Source organism: Trichechus manatus, unplaced genomic scaffold (assembly GCF_000243295.1).
Source record: "Trichechus manatus latirostris isolate Lorelei unplaced genomic scaffold, TriManLat1.0 scaffold00010, whole genome shotgun sequence".
Lineage (NCBI taxonomy): Eukaryota > Metazoa > Chordata > Mammalia > Sirenia > Trichechidae > Trichechus > Trichechus manatus.
This window is the reverse complement of record NW_004443946.1, coordinates 4,330,750-4,351,800: the sequence shown is the minus strand read 5'-3', so window position 1 is coordinate 4,351,800 and position 21,051 is coordinate 4,330,750. Positions and strand designations below refer to the sequence as shown.

The window sequence follows — 21,051 nt, the reverse complement described above, 5'->3', positions numbered from 1 at the left end:
AGTCAAGAAATCAAACGACGTATTGCATTGGGTAAAACTGCTGCAAAAGACCTCTTTAAAGTGTTAAAAAGCAAAGACGTCATTTTGAGGACTAAGGTGGGCCTGATCCAAGCCATGGTGTTTTCAATTGCCTCATTTGCATGCGAAAGCTGGACAATGAATAAGGACGACTGAAGAAGAATTGATGCCTTTGAATTATGGTGTTGGCAAAGAATACTGAATACACCATGGACTGCAAGAAGAAGGAACAAATCTATCTTGGGAGAAGTACAGTCAGAATGCTCCTTAGAAGTGAGAATGGCGAGACGTTGTCTTACATACTTTGGAATGTTATCGGGGGAACAGTCCTTGAAGAAGGACATCATGCTTGGTAAAGTAGAGGGTCAGTGAAAAAGAGGAAGACCCTCAATGAGATGGATTGACACAATGGCTTTACCAATGGGCTCAAACATAACAAGGATTGTGAGGATGGTGTAGGACCGGGCAGCATTTCATTCTGTTGTCCACAGGGTTGCTATGAGTTGGAACTGACTCGGTGGCACTTAACAACAACAGTCTGAGGGGGAAAGCAAGATACTAAGTTATATTTACACTGAGTTCCAAATATAATTGTCAGTGCTGACATTACTTAAAAAATTAAAGCCCATTCTTTTATGTTACCAAGTTATCTTCAGACAATCAAAAATATGTTTTTATCATAAGATTAATATGGATAACTGCCTGTAAAATTATAAGACAGCAAGTTTGATTGAAATAAAACCAGCATATGAATAGGCAAATAATAAGGAAAAGCAAAACAAAAACAAGAAAATGTACCACAAAACAATCTTCTGCCAAATGGATAATGGAAGAATTTGTTTAAGGCTTCTAAGTAAGAAACTGCCTATGATACAAACTTTGTTAAACTATGATTAGGAAGATAATAGCAGCTAGTATTCATTTTTTTAGTGCAAGGCAGCATACTATTGCTTTCCACACATTATCGTTCTATCCTTGCAGCACTACTATGGAGATAGTTACTATACGTATCTCCAGTTAAAGATAGAGCGGCTGAAGTACCAAAGTGATACAGCTAGTAAATGGCAGAGCTCTGATTTAAACCTAGGCAATCTGACTAGAGCTTACGTTCTTACTACTTTGTACTGCATAGTATGTATTAGCCATCTCAGTTTATAAGATAGATATGTTTATATTCTGAAAACTGATAAGGATGCCAAAAAAGAAAAAAAAAAAAAGATTGGTCAATTTTACTTTAAGTCTAGGTTTAACAAAATTTTAAGTAATATGATAGTAATTAAGACACAAAACATTAAAGGAAATGATATAATAGGATCTATTCCAAGAACCCAGAAAACACAATAAAGCCAAATAATTTACTCTATTTGTAGAATAAATAGAAAACCCAAAACTGTAGCAATATCAATAGTTGCTTAGAAGGATTTAGTAAGATTAAACTTCTATTCTTAACTACACACACACAAGAACTATTAGTTATAAATGCTGGCTTTCTTAACAAAGGTAATATATTTTAATATAAGCAAAAACATATATGCCAGATATATAAAGAATAAATACCAAGATTCTGTCCTATAAATCACTGAGAAACAGTTTATACAAACAGAAATGTGGATAGTAAATATCTACATGGAAATATATATTCATATCAGTTTAATATATTTAAACTTCTAAGGCACATCAATTAAAATAACCAAAATAAACAAAATTTGAACCTGAATACAGATGGAGCAGAGGAAACAAGTACATCTGTACATGATAGCAGCATTAAGTGGTTTATTCTTTTGGAGACTAGTATGGCAAAATCCAGTAAGAATATATGTGGAATAATGTCATGACTAAGCATACAAACATATACATCCTAAAAGATTAAATATAGGAGTCATTTTATGATTACAAATAGTACTAGTTACTAGCAGATATCTGTGTTCAGACCTGAGTTTGAAGCCTGATTCAACTATGTGACCTTGAGCATGTTTATGGATTCCGTTTGCTCTTGACACAACCAATTTGTAAAAAGCTCATTTGGTTACTAGGCTAAAGTGGCTCTGGCAAAGAATGTATGCAAGCATGGAATGTATTTATTTAATAAATATTTATTTAACAGCTACTATATGCCAGATTTTATTTTAGACAAAAGGGATAGAAGCATGAACTAGACAATGGAACCACTTTAGGAGGGAGCAGAAAATAAATGTGCGAACAAATGAACAAACAATTTTAGCTATTGAGAAGTGCTATGAAGATAACAAAAGAGGGTGATGAATATAGTAACTGGAATGGGGTGGGGGGATAACGTAGCAGGTGGTTAGGGAAGGTAGCTTTGAAAAAGTGACATCTGAGCTGAGACCTGAATGCAAAGAAGCTGTCACATGCATATCTGTAGGAAATACAATTTAGGCATAGGGAACAACATATACAAAGGCTATATGGCCGGAATGAAGTTGGTATGGGTTGCTTGATGAGGAAATGGGAAAGAAAAACTCATGTAGTTGGATGGTTGGAATAGTAAAGAGAAGAGATAGGAGGTAAGGTCAGAAAAACAGCCAGGCATCAGGTTATATAAGGTCTTAGAGGCCACAGTGCCTCTGTCTGATGTAATTCCTTTTTTTTTTTTTTTTTTTAAGATTGGAATAAGACCACCTCATAGAATTGTTGTGAGATAATGTGAAAAGCAACTAGAACAGTGCCTGGTGCATGGTAGACACTGATGGTGTTGCTCATTAGGTTTGTTTTTTGGTCAAGTTGCTCAAATGGAGAAAAAAACAAATAGCAAATTTGAGTCTAAATCCATTGGGAGAACAATGACAATAACAAAATCAGAGCAATATAGAGAGATGCAGGTTGTGGGTGGAAAGAGTGCAAATTTCTGAAAAATACTTACCTTGGATTCGAGGTAGACATTTGCTGATGACATTTTTGTAATTTTGCATATGTAACTAACTAAAGAGATGGCACAAAGAATAAACAGGCTATCGTTAATTAGTGCTCGAACAAACACAGTCCATTTCAACTGATTTTCTGGGACATCTCCGTGGACTAGCATTGCACAAGTCAAGTTCACCACTAAAAAGAGGAGGCTTGCCAATATAAAGCCCAAATGCAGTAGAATTCTGAAAGAAAAAATACAGGTTTGTTAGATGTTCGTGAAACTAATGAGAAATTAATTTTAATTCTGAATTAGTTTGTTATTTCAGATGTAATAATTCAGTCTAAAATGTTCATAATTTTATTAAATACAAATCTAATAATGACTTAGAGTTACTCAGACTATCTTTGCTTTTATGAAATAAGTTTACAAACTATTTAAAAATAGTATTAATTTAGAAATAATCTCATATGGACTTCAATTCAGTTGTTTCTACTATGAAGAATAACATAGGACTATCTTAACACTATCTGAAGTGATCCTGAATCTTTCATTTTCATAACTATTAAACATATTTAAAATTTTTTAAATTTTGTTGTTGTTGTTAACACACGCACACAGCAAAACATACACCAATTTAACAGTTTCTACATGTACAATTTAGTAACACTGATTACATTCTTCCAGTTGTGCAATCATTCTCATTCTCCTCTTCTGAGTTGTTCCTCCTCCACTAACATACACTTACTGCCCTCTAAGGTTCCTATCTAATCTTTTGAGTTGCTTTTGTCAATTTGATCCTAAATAGATAGATCTTAAAAGAGCATAATAGTCAAGACAGACATTTTTTACTAGTTAAGGTAAACTATTGCTTGGTTTTAAGAAGACTTCAGGGGATATTTTTGGTTTAAGGTTTAAAGATTATCTCAGAGCAATAGTTTAAGGAGTTCATCCAGCCTCCATGGCTCCAGAAAGTCTGGTGTCAAAGAGAATTTGAAATTCTCTTCTGCATTTTTCCTCTTTTGATCAGGATTCTTCTATAGAATCTTTGCTCAAAATGTTCAGTAATGGTAGCCGGGCACCACCCAGTTCATCTGGTCTCATGGCAAAGGAGGCAGTTGTCCATGGAGGCAATTAGTCACACATTCCATTTCCTCTTCCTATTCCTGACTCTCCTCCCTCTGTTGCTGCAGGCGAATAGAGACCAATTGTTGTGTCTTGGATATTAAGCATATTTTCATTGACCTTTCCATCCTAAGAATTACCAGGCTTTTATAATTTGCCTTGAAAATTAATTAACTGTATCTAAATTTAAATGGACCATTAATATCAAAAGTTAAGGGAAATATGGTTTAAATTATGTTCAGTTTTATGAACTTTTGATTATCTATAGTAAACATTTCTTTCAAACTTGACTAAAGAATATAGGGACAGTATATGCAGAGTTTCAAACTCCTCATTTTCTTATAAAGTTGTATATTTATTATGCATACAAAATAACTCTGAAAACGAAATGCTTAGCTACTTCCCCTGAGGAAAACTGTTGTTGTTGTTAGTTGCCGTTGAGTTGCTTCTGACTCATGGTGACCCCATGTGTGCAGAGAACTGCTCCATAGGGTTTTCAAGGCTGTGAACTTTCGGAAGCAGATCTCCAAGCCTGTCTTCCGAGGTGCCTCTGGGTAGGTTTGAACTTCTAACCTTTTGGCTAGTAGTTAAGTAGTTAAGTGCTTAACCATTTGTACCACCTAGAGACCAAAGGAAAATTAGACCACTTCATAAAAACTCTTTAGGTAAGGTGTGGCTATCTTTATCAAGTAGCGGTAATAGCTATCTGCATGGAAGTAATCTCAGTTCAAGTATTTTCATAACCAAATTGAATACATACAATCTAGAAATTTATTTGACATTGTAATATCTTCTATTTGGGAATCATAAAGACTTTTCTGCCTTTAGAAATAGTTTATACAAGGTAAACTGAAGATAATACCTAATCTGTAACAAACAAACCTTGTTAAATATACATGCAAAGTATAAAGATTTTAGCTTGAAAAGTTTAGATCTTAATATTCTTTCAGGCTGAATAATGAAAACAATAATTATATGGTTTGAAGTAAAAAAAGGACCTTGAAATTATCTAAAAATCCTGGGAATTGGTAGCACAGTGGTTAAGAGCTTAGATGCTAATCAAAAGGCCGGCAGTTCAAATTCACCGGTTGCTCCTTGGAAACCCTATGAGACAGTTCTACTCTGTCCTATAGGGTCACTATGAGTTGGAATCGACTAGACGGCAATGGGTTTGGTGTTTTTATTTTTTTTTAGAAAACCAAAGCCTAGAGAGGGTAAATGAGTTGTAGAGTCAGCAAGTAAGTCAATAGGAGAGTTGGGTCTGAAAACCAAGTCTCCGACTCCCCAGCTCAGCATTCCCGTTTTTCAGGTTAATCAATACTGAAAAATTACTTATTTTATGGGACTACGCTATACATTCTCACCCCAAACAGCATAATCTAACTTAGTATTTGTGGACCCTAGGAAGCCACATCTGATGGAGGGGAGAAGCAGAGTAGAAAAATAACAGTAACAACAACAAGCAGTTTTAGGCAGAGGCATGGTTGAGGGGGAGATCTGAACTGCGGGTTACTCAATTCACTTCCTTTGAACTAATCTACATGATTTTCTATAAAATTGCTAAGAAACTCTCACCTATCACTCCCCTCTACCTTTAGGTGTCTACTGTGAAAAAATATACGTCTCGCTACTTACGAAACTTACTTGTGTTTGTCAAGTTCAGTGGCACATCTAACTTTACATATAACCTATAAAGAGAATACAAAAGAAAGCTTTGAAAACATGTATAATATAGTATTCTTAAATTTATCTTGACTTTGTGTTTCAAAATGGGCATTAAACAACTATAAATAATAATAGCAAGTAAAGTTCCAATGTTAACAGTTGAACTACATAAAGAAAAAAACAGACAGGTTTCCAAAGGCTTAAAAAATAAATTCCTTTGTTATAATCTAAACTTAAATGTCTACCTTTAAAAATTTAAATAGTATTATATAATTCAATTTAGACATTTATTGCAGTTTTACTATGAGCCAGATGTTGTGCTGGGCAACTTGCAACATATACTAAACTGCACTATATTACTCATGTTTTGTCCTAAAATGGAACTCATTTACTCAAATATGAATATGGATGAGGGTTTCCCAAAGATTATTTTCCCTTATGATACAACGAAGTAGGAAAAGGAAACAAGGTATCAAAAAACGAACACACAGATAATGAGCATATATCATATTTAATAAACTTCCTTCATAAAGCCTTGCATAAGGTAAGTGCTCAAATACTTGTTGAATAAAGTTAGGCAAGTAGGTAAGCGGGATCTGAAATAAACATGTTATATTCTGAGAGCACAGTCTGTGGAAGATTCAAGGTCTCAAGTCCTTACTGTTGAATTTGGACTTTATTCTTTAGATAGTGGGAAGATATTGGCAGTTCTTACATAGCCACTCCATAATATGAAATATCATTTCTGGCATCACTGTACAGGCTACTGCATAGGAACAACAGATTAGAAGCAGGAATACTGGTCACAAGACTATTGAAACAGAGTATGGGGGCCTAGAAAGAAAGAGGAAAGCCCAAAACATTATGATGAAAAATACTACAGGTACTTGGTAACTCACTGGTTTCATTCAAACATTTGCTGAGCACCTACTATATGCCACACACTATGAAAGGTGCCATGAATTCATAAACACGACCACTGTTTCTGCCTTCAAGGAGGTCAGGGTATGGGAGAAATAAACCATCTATTTTGATACATTGTGATATAAATGCAAAAGATACTATCACAAAATCCAGGAAGGCAGAATGACTAATTCAGTCCAGGAAGTGGGAAGACTGTACAGAGTCAGGGAAGACTTCTCAAAGGAGGTCACATCTGAGCCAAGTTATGAAAGATAAGGGGGGTCAGGAAGGTGAATGCTCAGGCAGACATAGAAGGCTGTGCATCTATTCTTATCTACTGTATTTTGGTTAATAATTCCACCATCTTCCAGAAGCTGGATGTGATGGAATCGTCTAAGATATTATCCTATTAGTCTCTAAATTCTACCACTTACATCATTCTCAGACGCATTCCTTTTCTTTATTCCCACCACCACAGTGGATTATTACAACAGCCTTTTAATTGGTCCTTTTGTCTCCATTCTTAACTTTATCTACATGTTTAGAAGATAACTTTTCTTTTAGGTATTATGCTGACATTATTTCAGATTTACAGAAAAGTTGCAATAATAATAACATGAATTCTGATACATTCTTCTCCCAGATTTCCTAAATGTTAACATTCTACCACTTTTGCATTATTCCAACCTCTCTATATATGACTTTTAAAAACTATTTGAGAGTAAATTGCATACATGATGACCCTTTACCCCAAGTACCTCAGTGTTACTTCCTTAAAAATGGAAAGTCTTTTATGTAACCACAGTATAATTACAAACATCAGAAAATTAAATATTGATAAATAGTAGTATCTAACTAAAGACTTTATTCAGATTTTGCCAATTGTCTCAATAATACCTTTTATGGAAAATGAATAAATAAGTAATCTGGGAGTATGCATTGCATACAGATGTCATGTGTATTTAGTCTCCTTTGATCTTCATTTTTTTCTCTGTCTTTCATGATACTGACATTTTTAAAGAGCACAGACCAGTGATTTTGTAGAACATGTGTCAATATGTGTTTATCTGATGTTTTCTCATGGTTGGATTCAGGTTATGCATTTTGGTAGGCTATCACAAAAGTGATGCTGTGTTCTTCTTAGGCCATTATATTGTGAGGCTCATGATGTTGATTTGTCCTATTACAGTGATATTAATTTTGATCACTTGGTTACGGTAGTGTCTACCAGATTTCTCCACTGTTGTTACTATTTTCCCCATTGTAATTAACAAATATCATGTGGAGAGATATTTAGGGATTATGTACATATCATTTATTCCTCTTTCATTCATGAGTTTTACCATTTATCAATGGTTCTTGTTTCAATAATTATAATTATGATGGACCAACTTTTTAAACAGTTTATGATTATACTATTCCAGGAAAAAGTCCATACTCCTTTGATACATAAAAGGTCTTTTTATCATCTGGCCCACTTCCCATCTTTGTATCCTTTTATCTCTACCTTTACTCTTGTAGTCTGGTCATTTTGAATTATTTAAAGTCCTCAGATAAGGGGTTCAATTTCACATCTCCATGCCTTTGTGCCTGTTGTACTTTACCTGGAATATGCTTTTGTGGTCATATAACAAATTCCAACTCATCCTTCAAGACATTACTCAAGTGTCATCCTCTATGTTGTCACCTTAACTATCTTAGGGAGAGAAAGATCATTTTGTACCCTTGCGATACTAATCACACTCCATGACATTTATTTACATATTTCTTTCTTTCTTAAGGGTGACTATAACTTACTCATATTTCTAACCCTAGTGCATACCATAATGCCTGGCACTAAGCAGGTTTTTAGAAAGTGTTTGAATAAATGAGCAGTGAATTCTGGACAGAGCAAGTATTTTGGTATGGTGGTGTGGTGTGGGGAAGTGTAGGGAATACAGCAGGAAATGAAACTGGAGGGGCAAGCAGCCATCAGATTATGGAAGCTTTGTATAAAATGATAAAGAATGAGGCTTTAACCCCCATAAACTCTGTAACATGATTTTATGTTTGAGTGATTACTTAGGTAACAGTGTAGAAAATGGATTAGAGAGGACAAAGAATTCCAGCTAAGATTTTTGAATTTGTGTGAGTCCGGTTAAGCATGTTTTTGGGTTTTGATGAATCTAAAGAACTGGTAGAATAAGGGCCCCACTGATAAAAAAAATTAAAAGGCCAGTGTCTTAGTCATCTAGTGCTGCTATAAGAGAAATGCCACAAGTGGATGGCTTTAACAAAGAGAAATTTATTCTCTCACAGTCTAGTAGGTGACAAGTCCAAATTCAGGGTGCTGGCTCCAGGGGAAGGCTTTCTCTCTCTGGCTACTCTGGAGGAAGGTCCTTGTGATGCATCAGTCTTCCCTCGGTCTGGGAGAACCTCAGTGCAGGAACCTCAGGTCCAAAGGATGCGCTCTGCTCCCAGCACTACTTTCTTGGTGGTGTGAGGTTCCCATGTCTCTCTGCTCATTTCTCTCATTTATATCTCAAAAGAGATTGGCTTAAGACACTATCTAATCTTGTAGACCCCATCAACATAACTGCTGCTAATCCATCTTATTACATAATAGTGATAGAGTTTACAACACATAAGGAAATCACATCAGATTACAAAATGATACACAATCTTACAATACTGGGAATCACGATCCAGCCAAGTTGACAGATATTTTTGGGGGACACAATTCAATCCATGACAGTCAGGATGAGGAACTGATTGTTAGTTTTAAAATTTATTACATCTAGGCAGAAATGTTGACCAGGCAGGTGGTGGGTTTTGGAATGTAAGAAGGAAATTACAGTCACCTACAGAGGTGACAGCTAAAACTCATAGTAGAATACACTGAGGGAAGAAATGTAGAATGAGAAGAGAAGTGAACCTGTGATGTTTCACATTTAAGGGACAGGATGAAAAAGCACAAGAATGAAGGACAAGAGAGGTGGGCAGGGGAGAAAGACATAAGAATCACACTAGTCACAGAAAACAGTCGAGTAGCTTAGAGTTAAAAGGAAGAAATTCTGCAAAAACTCTAGAATGACTAAGAAAAGACCATTTCACTGAATGGTTAGATGTCATTGGTACTTTGGAGAGAATAATTTCTGCAGAAGTGCAAGGAGTTGATAGGAAGTAAGAAAACAGAGCAAGGAGTACACATGAGATATTCGAAGCTAAGAGAAACCTGATTAAGTCTGTGCTGGGAGACAATTCTCTACAAATATATCACGTTTCTGCATGGTCTGGGTCTTCTGAGCAAACATCCTTGGAAACTAGAGATAGTGTCTCCCTTAAGGTCAGAGGGCAGATTTGTTTCCTGACCAGTATAATAAAGACAGAGAAAATTTCCCTCCCTGGTGGCATTCCAGGAGAGTAAAGTCTTCTTCATCTCCCTGGAGATTTGCTACTTTCCTGTGTAAAGATAAGGTCTCTCTCACTGGAAGGGAAGATAGGCAGGTCACTGGCAGTGCTATATAAGATCTGAGTTTCCTAATTTCAGGGTTCCTCTCCTGTAACACACACCACTCCATGCACATAACATCTGCTCCTCACTGTGTTGTCCTATGGAAATTGGAGCTCTGGGAACCAATGCAAGGCATTGCTCTGCTTTCTGCTTTTACCATGAATAGTAAATTGTCTTTTTATCTGACTCATGGGTCTTGTGTTTCTGTCAGTCGTTGCTGTCGTTGCTAGCTGCCATCGAGTTGGTTCTGACTCACAGCAACCCTGTACTATAGAATGAAACACTGCCTGGTCCTGGGCCATGCTCACAATCATTGCTATATTTGAGCCCATCATTGCAGCCACTGTGTCAATCCATCTCATTGAAGGTCTTCCGCTTTTTCGCTCTACCAAGCACGATGTCCTTCTCCAGGGACTGGTCCCTCCTGATAACATGTCCAAAGTACGTGAGATAAGGTCTCGCCATCCTCACTTCCAATGAGCAATCTGGCTGTACTTCCTCCAAGACAGATTTGTTCGTTCTTCTGGCAGTCCATGGTATATTCAATATTCTTTGCCAACACCATAATTCCAAAGCATCAATTCTTTTTTGGTCTTCCTTATTCATTGTCCAGCTTTCGCATGATATGAGACGACTGAAAACACCATGGCTTGGGTCAGGCACACCTTAGACCCCAAAGTGACATCTTTGCTTTTCAACACTTTAAAGGGGTCTTTCGCAGCAGATTTGCCCAGTGTGATACATTGTTTGATTTCTTGACTGCTGCTTCCATGGGTGTTGATTGTGGATTCAAGTAAAATGAAATCCTTTACAACTTCAATCTTTTCTCTATTTATCATGATGTTGTTTATTGGTTCAGTTGTGAGGATTTTTGTTTTCTTTATGTTGAAGTGTAATCCATATGGAAGGCTGTAGTCTTTGATCTTCATCAGTAACTTCTTCAAGTCCTCTTTGCTTTCAGCAAGCAAGTTTGTGTCATCTGCATATTGCAGGTTGTTAATGAGTCTTCCTGCAATCCTGATGTCACATTCTTCTTCATACAGTCCAGCTTCTCAGATTATTTGCTCAGCATACAGACTGAATAAGTATGGTGAAAGAATACAACCTTGTCACACGTCTTTCCTGATTTTATACCACACAGTATCCCCTTGTTCTGTTTGAATGACTGCCTCTTGATCCATGCACAGGTTCTGCATGAGCACAATCAAGTGTTCCGGAATTTCCATTCTTCCCAATGTTATCCATAATTTGTTATGATCCATACAGTTTGAATGCCTTTGCATAATCAATAAAACACAAGTGTCTTTCTGGTACTCTCTGCTTTCAGCCAAGATCCATCTGACATCATCAATGATATATCCCTCGTTCCACATCCTCTTCTGAATCCAGCTTGAATTTCTGGCAGTTCCCTGTGGATGTACTGCTGCAACTGTTTTTGAATTATCTTCAGCAAAATTTTACTTGTATGTGATATTAATGATATTGTTCAATAATTTCTGCATTCTGTTGGATCACCTTTCTTTGGAATGGGCACAAATATGGATCTTTTCCAGTAGGTTGAACAGGTAGCTGTCTTCCAAATTTCTTAGCATAGATGAGTGAGCATCTCCAGTGCTGTATGTGTTTGCTGAAACATCTCAACTGGTATTCTGTCAATTCCTGGAGTCTTGTGTTATGGATGGAATTGTGTCCCCCAAAAATGTGTGTCAATTTGGCTAGGCCATGATTCCCAGTATTGTGTGGTTGTCCACCATTTTGTATCTGACATAATTATCCTGCGTTGTAAATCCTAACCTCTGCGATGTTAATGAGATGGGATTACAGGCAGCTATGTTACTGAGGCAGAACTCAATCTACAGGATTAGGTTATATTTTGAGTCAATCTCTTTTGAGATATAAAAGAGAGAATCGAGTAGAGAGGAGAGGGACCTCTTACCACCAAAAAGGCAGAGCCAGGAAGGAGCAGACTGCATCCTTTGGACTCAAGGTCCCTGTGCTAAGAAGCTCTTCAACCAGGGGAAGACTGATGACAAGGACCTTCTCCCAGAGCCAAGAGAGAGAGAAAGCCTTCCCCTGGAGCTGGCACCCTAAATTTCAACTCTCAGCCTCCTAAACTGTGAGAGAATAAATTTCCTTTTGTTAAAGCCATCGACTTGTGGTGTTTCTGTTATGGCAACACTAGATAATTGAGATATCTTTTTTTTTTTTTTAAATATATAACACCTTCAGTGCAGCTTGGACTTCTTTCTTCAGTACCAGAGGTTCTTGATCATATGCTACCTCCTAAAATGGTTGAACATTGACCAATTCTTTTTGGTACAGTGACTCGGTGTATTCCTTCCATCTTCTTTTGATGCTTCCTGGGTCGTTCAATATTTTGCCCATAGAGTTCTTCAATATTGCAACTCAAGGCTTTAATTTGTTTCAGCTTGAGAAATGCCAAGCATGTTCTTCCCTTTTGGTTTTCTAACCCCGGTTCTTTGCACATTTCATTATAATACTTTACTTTGTCTTCTCGAACTGCCCTTTGAAATCTTCTGTTTAGCTCTTTTACTTCATCATTTCTTCCATTTGCTTTAGCTACTCTACAGTCAAGAGCAAGTTCCTGTCAGTGTATGTATATAAAACTGTGGCAGGTTAGCTGTTAGCTTCCTGGTAAGGTAAAATCTAAAACCCTTTACAGTGTCTGTCTTAACAATCTATTAATCAGAGATGGACTAAATAGAAAGAAACAGTGAGATGGAAGATGGAGGAGAGAGGGAGAAAGATAGAAAGAACTCATTATTTAAAAATGTTCCAGAAGAAGCAAATTAACAATGAAACAGAAGACACTTACATTTGAGTCAAGGGGAAAGAAAGGATGGTTGAAGAAAAACTTGGAGGTCTGCATAGAAAAATTAATCTATAAACCAGATTTTTGTTAAAATAGAAATTTGGACATAATAGGGATAAAGATGTTTTAATATAGAAAAGAAGGATGAGAGAATTTGGCAGATGGATTTTTTTTTTTTCTATTAAAATAGGAGGCAAGATCATCTCCTGGGAACGAATGTTAGGTCTAAGCTTTTGGAATATGGAAAACATTTGGAGACATGAATAGAAGGGTTACAAAAGAATATATTGAGAAGCAGGGAGGTCCAGTTCAAGTCAGGCAGTTGACAGTAGATATAATCATCAAGGTTCCCTGATTTTAAAATTAAATCAATTTAATAGAAAAAACGGAAACCCTGGTGGCATAGTGAACCAAAATGGCAAAGCAAAAAGTTAAGAAATGCAGAATACTAGACTGAACATAGATTCTAAGAGCAAACGATACTGGAAGGGGGCTAAAAGGGTGGGGGAAGCAGAAGAGGTAAAGTGACTAAAAGTTAGGATGAGGATGAAAAATAGATAAAAGAATTAATTCAGGATGTATAAGGGAAAACAGGTAAAAAAAAAACACTGGTCATAAAGAATGACTCAATTTTCAAGAGCTGATCCAAGAGCTGTGGCCATGTTACTGGGTGGCTCAAATGCTATGGAGGTTTGTAGAGCTTTGAAAAGTCACTGAATTGAGAGACATTGGCTAGGTTATCAATATGGGCTTTGAAAAAGATCATATATAACAGGAGACAAGAGCAGAAGGAAGAAAGTGCTGATTCATCCAGTAAGGTGGAAGTTATTATCATAGCCAATGATGACCTAATAGATGGCACAGATTTCAGAGAGATGATGATGATATAACATCGATAAATTATATTCAGAAGCATAAAACAGTCTGTTTGTTCTTCCCACAGATTGAGAAGGGGGTTTATAAGACATGAAGTGTCATCTGAAAAAAGGTACATTTGATAGAAGGCATTTAAAAAGGATCATATGAGTAAGAGAATGGTAATGAGATCAGGGGGATAATCTATAAGATTACAAATCATGGAATGGGATGGATAATGGGTGTAAGAGGGGGTAGATCTGGATAAGGAAAGAATTAAAAGTCTCTACAGTCCCAGATTTGCAGAATATGTTCCAATGTATGATATAAATATAGCCAGGTGATCACATCACATTTAGATTATAACAAGGTTAAAAGCAATGCTCTTAGTGAATTCCAAGTATTGTATAGAATATAGCTAACAGGACATGACTCTGAATATTAAAATAAATGCAATATAAAAAAATGCCAAGCAATTATATATTATTTATAAGGTAGGGATAATTCATGAAACATAATTAACATGTGCTTTGTGCAGATTTTTCTGAAGATTAGGATGGTAAATAACCTGTACCTAAATGACTTGTTTATATTAATTAATGTCAGATGGGTCATATGTTTCCCTGTCTTTCTTAATACCAGAAAAACTGAATAAATCGGCTATTAGTAGAAGGATATTATTCTTCCTATAAAAGTATGAGGAATTACATGCGTTGATGGATATCAAATGCTTTTCATCATAATCCACCTTTATTGCACATATAAACTAGTAGCTGTTAATTTAGAAAAATACTACTGCATTTTTATGCAAATAACGCATGCCTTCTACGTTTGCTTGGCACTGCGCCCTCCTCCTCCCCCGTGAAGTATTTTCGTAACTGTGCTATGCTAATTTTTTTCTTACAGCAACATGTATGAAAAAATTGGCATAGCAGCACTTATAAAAATACCTGGGGGTGGGGGGAGAGCGTGGTTGGCAAACAAACGTAGAGGGTGTGCATTATTTGCATAAAAATATGGTAATTTAGTCTTTGCATTAATGAAGATTTAATATACTGTCATCACTAGCGTACTACTCAATTTTATTTTATATTTAACCCATAAATAAGTGATCCGAAATAATTTTTCCATTTTAAAATGCAGACTTCCATATTTTGTCTCCTCATTTAGTTCCTCAAATTAAAAGAAAAAAATGAAAGTATGTCAAAAAAATACTTTATTTGTAAATGTTACCTAATCTAAGTTGAATTAATAAAGGAATACCAAGATTTGAGGAAGGATTACACTGAAGTTGTGTTTCATTTATCTTCCCCCATGGCATATATAGGGTTGCTATGAGTTGGAATCAACTCGTCAGCAATGGGTAGGTAGGTATGGCGTGTAGAACCATGTTGCTTTGAAGACGGTAGGTAATGAATTACTTACATAATGGATACTTTACTATGAGCTTTCTTTCTGTCAAGCTGATTGCCTCACTTTTATTGATTTGAAATAGAACTTTTATTGGAGAACATAAGAAAAACAGTTGCTGTTGAGCCGGAATGCCAACCTTTCAGTTAGCAGACACCCAGGGACACTGGAGAACATAGCTATGTAAAATTTAGAATTGATGTGAAAATGAATTGTGGTGAATGTTTCTCCATGATGAATAGATGGGAATATGTATTCAACTATGTTGCTCACTTTCATAGAAACAGTTATACACAGTTTCAATCTCAACTGCCTAGAATTCTTATGGATAGTAGTGTGCCATTCCTAAGCTTACTATTGCTACTGCCTGCATTCAATATAAATTGAATAGCCAGACTTTCCCTCAGATGTTCTTGTTCAACTCCTATCATATATTTCATCTTTAAGAATTCTTTTTCATCTTCTAGGTATTTCTTCTTTACAGCAGCTGCAGTGCAACAAGTTTCTCTTTATCCATGGCCTTTCTGGCTCTGGGTTTGTACTTCTGCCAAGGCTATAATCCTCCAAACAGATTGGACAGTTTACTATGCAAATAAGATGCATAAAATGCTTACAGGGATTGGATAGTTTACTATACAAATAAGGTGTGTAAAACCCTTGTAGGGATTGGTAGATTACTACACAAATTAGGTGACTGTGGCTTACTGAGGGGGTTGGTCAGTTCGTGGTCTTGAAGGCAGGGGTAGGCTCATAAAAGAGTAATCTCACAGAAGTTGAGTGGGACCTCACTACCATCAAGAAGATCCAGGAGCAGAGTGCATCCTTTGGACTTAGGGTCCCTGTGTTGAGAACCTCCTAGACCCAGGAGACAGAGAGAGCTGTAACACTGAAGACGGCACAAGATGGTGCAAGATGGCAGAAGAAGGCAGTAGCAGTATGAGTGGCAAACCAGGAGACTAGTATGAGACAGCTGCAGTAGGCTTCCCAGCCCACAGAGTGAGGTGGTTGCGGTGGGCTTGCCAGTCCATTGAGTGAGAGAGCTGAATGCCTTCGGGCAAGAGGCTTGCTGGTGGACTGGGATACTTCCAGGCACTTGTCTGTGGAGCTAGGCTTGCCGACCCATCAAGTGAGACAGCTGAACGCTTTCGGGCAAGAGGCTTGATGGCAGAATGGGGTGCCTCAAGGCAATTTTCTGTGGAGCTAAAGAGCTGTAACACTTGCCTGAGCAGGGCAGAGGCTGAGAGCAGACTAGCATGGCTGAGAGCAAGGCTCGGTGGTGGAGGCCAGGCCGAGAGAGAAGCCTGGCAGTGGAGGACAAACTGAGAGCAAAGCCTGCCTACGGGCAATGCCAAGAAGTGCAGCCTGCCTGCAGGCATGGCCAAGAAGGTGCTGAGAGCTGTCCTGGTTGGAAGCTGTCCTGGTTGATGAACTGTATCCTATCTCCGGAGTTGTTTCTGTTTCTTCCAAGTTGATCCTGATCCTGAACTGTAACCTGTTACTTCCCTAATAAACCCCGTAACTGTGAGTATGGTCTGTGAGTTCTGTGTGGCTAATGCAATAAATTATTGAATATAGCAGAGAAGTCGAGAGTGCCACGGGGAGGATGCCTGGTGTCAGAATTGGTAAAAAGGTTGGAGAGTGGAGGTACATCTGACTTCCACCTCATAGGGATCAGCTGTGTGCTGATTAGCTTTGTGGTGATTTTCATATCTCCCTCTGAAATTAGATGGCTTCTGACACTACTGGAACACAGCAGCCTATTCTTGTCTCTAAGATACATTATCTTCTTGTATCCCTGTTAGGCTACTAACGCCTTTTTTTTTTTTAAGTTTCTTCTCCTTGCTTAGTTCGCTTTCTTTCAAGTTACTTAAAAAATGATTTTATACAATCGAATTGAGCTGGTTTGATTTACAATCAAATGAAATTCTAGGTTAATATTGAACATCTGTATCACATATTGTTTCCATCTGAAACTTCATTAAAACAATAGTAAAGGGATTGTCTTAAAAGGCATAAGCCCGGGAAATGAGGAAAATGGAAAAGGATACAATAACAAAATGTTGGAATCTAGAAAGCAGATCGATGTGTGCATAGAAAAGAGTTAACACAGCAGCCTGAGACTGCTATCCCTAGAAAAGTCTGCTTGTCAGATGGGCCCTTGGCTGGAGTTTTGGGAAAATGAACTTTTGGAGGATTCCCATCATTCTCTAAATTATAAGGGTGATTCATTGGGCCTAAACTGCATACACAATATGGGTTTTGATTAACACCCGCTTTCCTTTGAAGAGCCTGGGATTTTGGTACATGTTAGGTGGAAGATGCCTGTGTGACTAGCCCCCAGTAAAAAACTTGGGCACTGAGTTTCTAATGAACTTCCCTAGTAGACAACATTTCACATGTTTTAAGCACATCCTGTGTGACTCCACTGGGAGAGGATTCTTGGAAGCTTGGGCTGGTTTCCTTCAGACTTCACTCCATGCCTTTTTTCCCTTTGCTGATTTTACTCTGTATCCTTTCACTGTAATAAACTGTAACCATGAGTATAAAAAATTCTGTGTCCTGTGAGTTCTAGCAAATCATTCAGCCTAAGGGTGGTCTTGGAGATCCCCAACATAATGTGTGACTATGCAAGAAAGATGAATCTCAAGCCAGTACTGAGAAAGGTTGAGGACCAATCTGATATACATTTCAGAATTTTCAAAAGGTTCAGGAACCGGGAGTACCAGGTACCACTGGAACTGAGAAGTGGGGTGGCTAAAACAAGGGGTAGATAGAAGCTGTTTCAGGGCATTTAAATCCCTAAATCTCTTTCCTTAGCCCATGACCTGGGCAAATAACCATTCTTCATCTTGGCAGATATCTGGGGAGGCTACCAGAAAGCCTCTGGCCTGGAGTATGCCAGTTAGCTGCCAGGCACAATTGATAATTTGGCACCATACTGAAAACAGGGAGATTAATGATGCATACGTATAGGGATCTCCACTCTTCATTGCTCCATCCCTCTTCTCCAACCAGGTTCTTAAAATGATGGAAATCAGACCTTCACTATTTAAAAGATTAGAAAACTTTTTTTCCTTTGAGGAATCTGGTTAGCCCAAGAGAAAGACGTAAACATTCCAGCAACAGGTGTTTCCTAACAAATGCAGCCAGATCACCCTACAACGAAGCTCAAAGTACACATGCCCCACCCACATGCTCAGAGCCAAGGATTACCATATATTTCAAAAGTCTTTAATGAAAGATAGAGATCAAACAACATAGAAAAAAGGAAACTATACAGAAAGAAAAAACTAAACAAAAAACCATCATTAATAGACTTAAAGATATAAGAAAAGATACTGTACTCATGAAACAAAAATAAGATGCTTTTAATAAAAAAATTGGAGAATTAAAAATATCTGATGGAAATTACACTTCCTAGTAGAAATGAAATATTTAAGTGAAGTCCTGAAAGTTGAGAAAATATCCCCTCAAAATAGAGCAAAAATACAGGTGTAAAATAGGAGAGAAGAGATGAAAATAGAAGAAAATGACTGATGTAGGAGGTCCAACATCCAAATGTTAGGAGTTCTAGAAAAAAAGAACAGAAACAAAGGAAGGGAGAAAACAAATTAAACAATTTAAGAGCATTTCCCCAAACTAAAGGATAAAAATCACCCAAACCAAACCCATTGCTGTTAATTCTCACTCATAGTGACCCTACAGGACAGGGTAGAACTGCTTCAGAGGGTTTCTAAGGCTGTATATCTTTACAGAAGCAGTCTTCCACAGAAAGGCTGGTGGGTTCGAACTGCCGACATTTCAGTTAGCAGGTGAGCACTTAACCACTCTGCCACATTGAAGGGGTCTTCTGAATGCACCCTAAAATGGATAGAAACACAGACCCACAGATATACCGTTGTGAAGTTTTAGAACATTGAGGTCAAAGAAAAATATATGTTCCAGAAAGGAGAAAAAAACAAAACAAAACATACCAAGTCACATATAATGGATCAAGATTTAAAACATTTTTCAAACTTCAATAACAACACTGGAAGTGGAGCAACACACGGTATCAATTTCACCTCTGGAGAGGCTGGAGACTGAGTAACTAAGGTAGCTCCATGTCTACATGGCCGACCGCTGAAAAGAACACTGGACACCAAGATTTAGCTGAGCTTTCCTGGTTGGTAATACTTCATGCATGTTGTCACACATTGTTGCTGGGAAAATAAATGCTGTCCATAAGACTCCACTGGGTAAGGACAACTGGAAGCTTATCCCTGGTCTCTCCTGGACTCTGCCTTATGCATCTTTTACTTTTCCTGATTTTAGCCTTTATGCTTTCACTGCAATAAACCATAATCATGAGTATAACAGTTTTCTGAGTTCTGTATTTCTAGTGAATCACTGAACCTATGGGGGTCTTGGGACCTACGAGCACAGGAAGGAATAAACAAAGAAGGAGAAAGTTGTGGAATAATGAAACAGAAGACCAGCAAATGTAATTTCCAAAAGAAAGGTGAAGGGAGATTCAAGGACAATCAGTATAGATACAAGCAGCATGATGCAAGAAATAGACTTATTAAGAGTTCTCATCACAAAGATCCTCACTGTCATTGTACCATCTTTTTGATCTGAGGAAAGAATGACTAGATGAATCTCATGCAGAGTCTTATCTGTACCTGATTTATCTTAATCATTGAAGGTACTGCTTTCTTTCTGTCCTGCTGCCAGGATTAGCTGAAGATATATAACACATCACTGTAGAGAAGACTAACTCCTGAACCATGGTCAGCTAGCTTAGGAGCAGAGAGTTCAGAGAAGCCTACTCCTTTGTCTATGTTCCTGCTAGATGTCCCAGACACAGTAAGGCCTGTGTTTCCTAGTTCTCACTCACGGCCTTGCCCACTGACTTCCTCAGAAGGGCTCTTATAAACTCTCAGAGAAGCTGAAGCCATTCTATGATCCAGACACTTGGTTTAGCACATCTTTTCCTGGAAGCCCTCGCCTAATAGTGACATCACTGCCCTTTCCTCACACACACAGAATTGTGGTTGCTATTCTGTTTTCAAAACTAAACAATGTATTTTTAGGGACATATAGTTTGTAAAAACTAAGGAAAAATACTGAAATAATGAATACAAAAATATTTGTAGGTGGGGAGGTGAGATTAGGGAATGTGAATGGGAAAAGACAAAAAGAAACTTCTAAGGTACTGGTAATGATAACATTTTACCTCCTTTTACCTGGGTGTTGGGTACAGGGATTTTTAAAAAACTCTTTAACTTTATATATGCTTTACACACACAAACACACAGACATACATTTATATTTCACAATAAAATTTTCAAAAAAATCTCATTATTATAGTTTTAGTGGGTTTTGGAAACAAGCAAAATTAGATGAGTATATTTGACTTGCCACTCTAACCAGCAATCCCAGATGTCATGATTTTTCTACTGTCATATTATATGTTGGAAAGAAATCTTAAGAGATTTAGTTGAATAAATTTTATGATGACAAAGTTGAGCTTTAGAGATTAAGTGGATTGTCAAGGAACAAAAAGGAAACTGAATCAGTATTAAAACCCAGATGTTCTGACTCCTCATTCGAAGCTCATAGGGATTCTGGTTTTCTTAAATATTTTTGTACATTTAGATTTGCTGTTGTTGTGAGCTGTTGAGTCGATTCCAACTCATAGTGACTTTATATGACAGAGTAGAACTGCCCCATAGGGTTTACCAGCCTGTGTTCTTTATGGGGAAAGCCTGGTGGTGTAGTGGTTAAAAGCTACAGCTGCTAACCAAAAGGTTGGCAGTTTGAATCCACCAGGCACTCACTGGAAGCCCTGTGGGGCAGTTCTACTCTGTCCTTATAGGGTCACTATGAGTCTGAATCGAC

General features: G+C 37.4%; 1 protein-coding gene across 1 annotated transcript in view; it reads right to left on the bottom strand.

The window, feature by feature from the left end:
* Positions 1–21,051, bottom strand: part of GPR137C (G protein-coupled receptor 137C) — a 61,008-nt gene that overhangs the window by 21,824 nt on the left and 18,133 nt on the right. Inside the window, exons 2-3 of the mRNA XM_004370866.2 lie at positions 5,654–5,697; positions 2,900–3,128 (exon numbers count right to left, since the gene is read on the bottom strand). Of these exons, the coding sequence (XP_004370923.1) occupies positions 2,900–3,128; positions 5,654–5,697 (273 nt within the window). The remainder of the gene's footprint in view (positions 1–2,899; positions 3,129–5,653; positions 5,698–21,051) is intronic.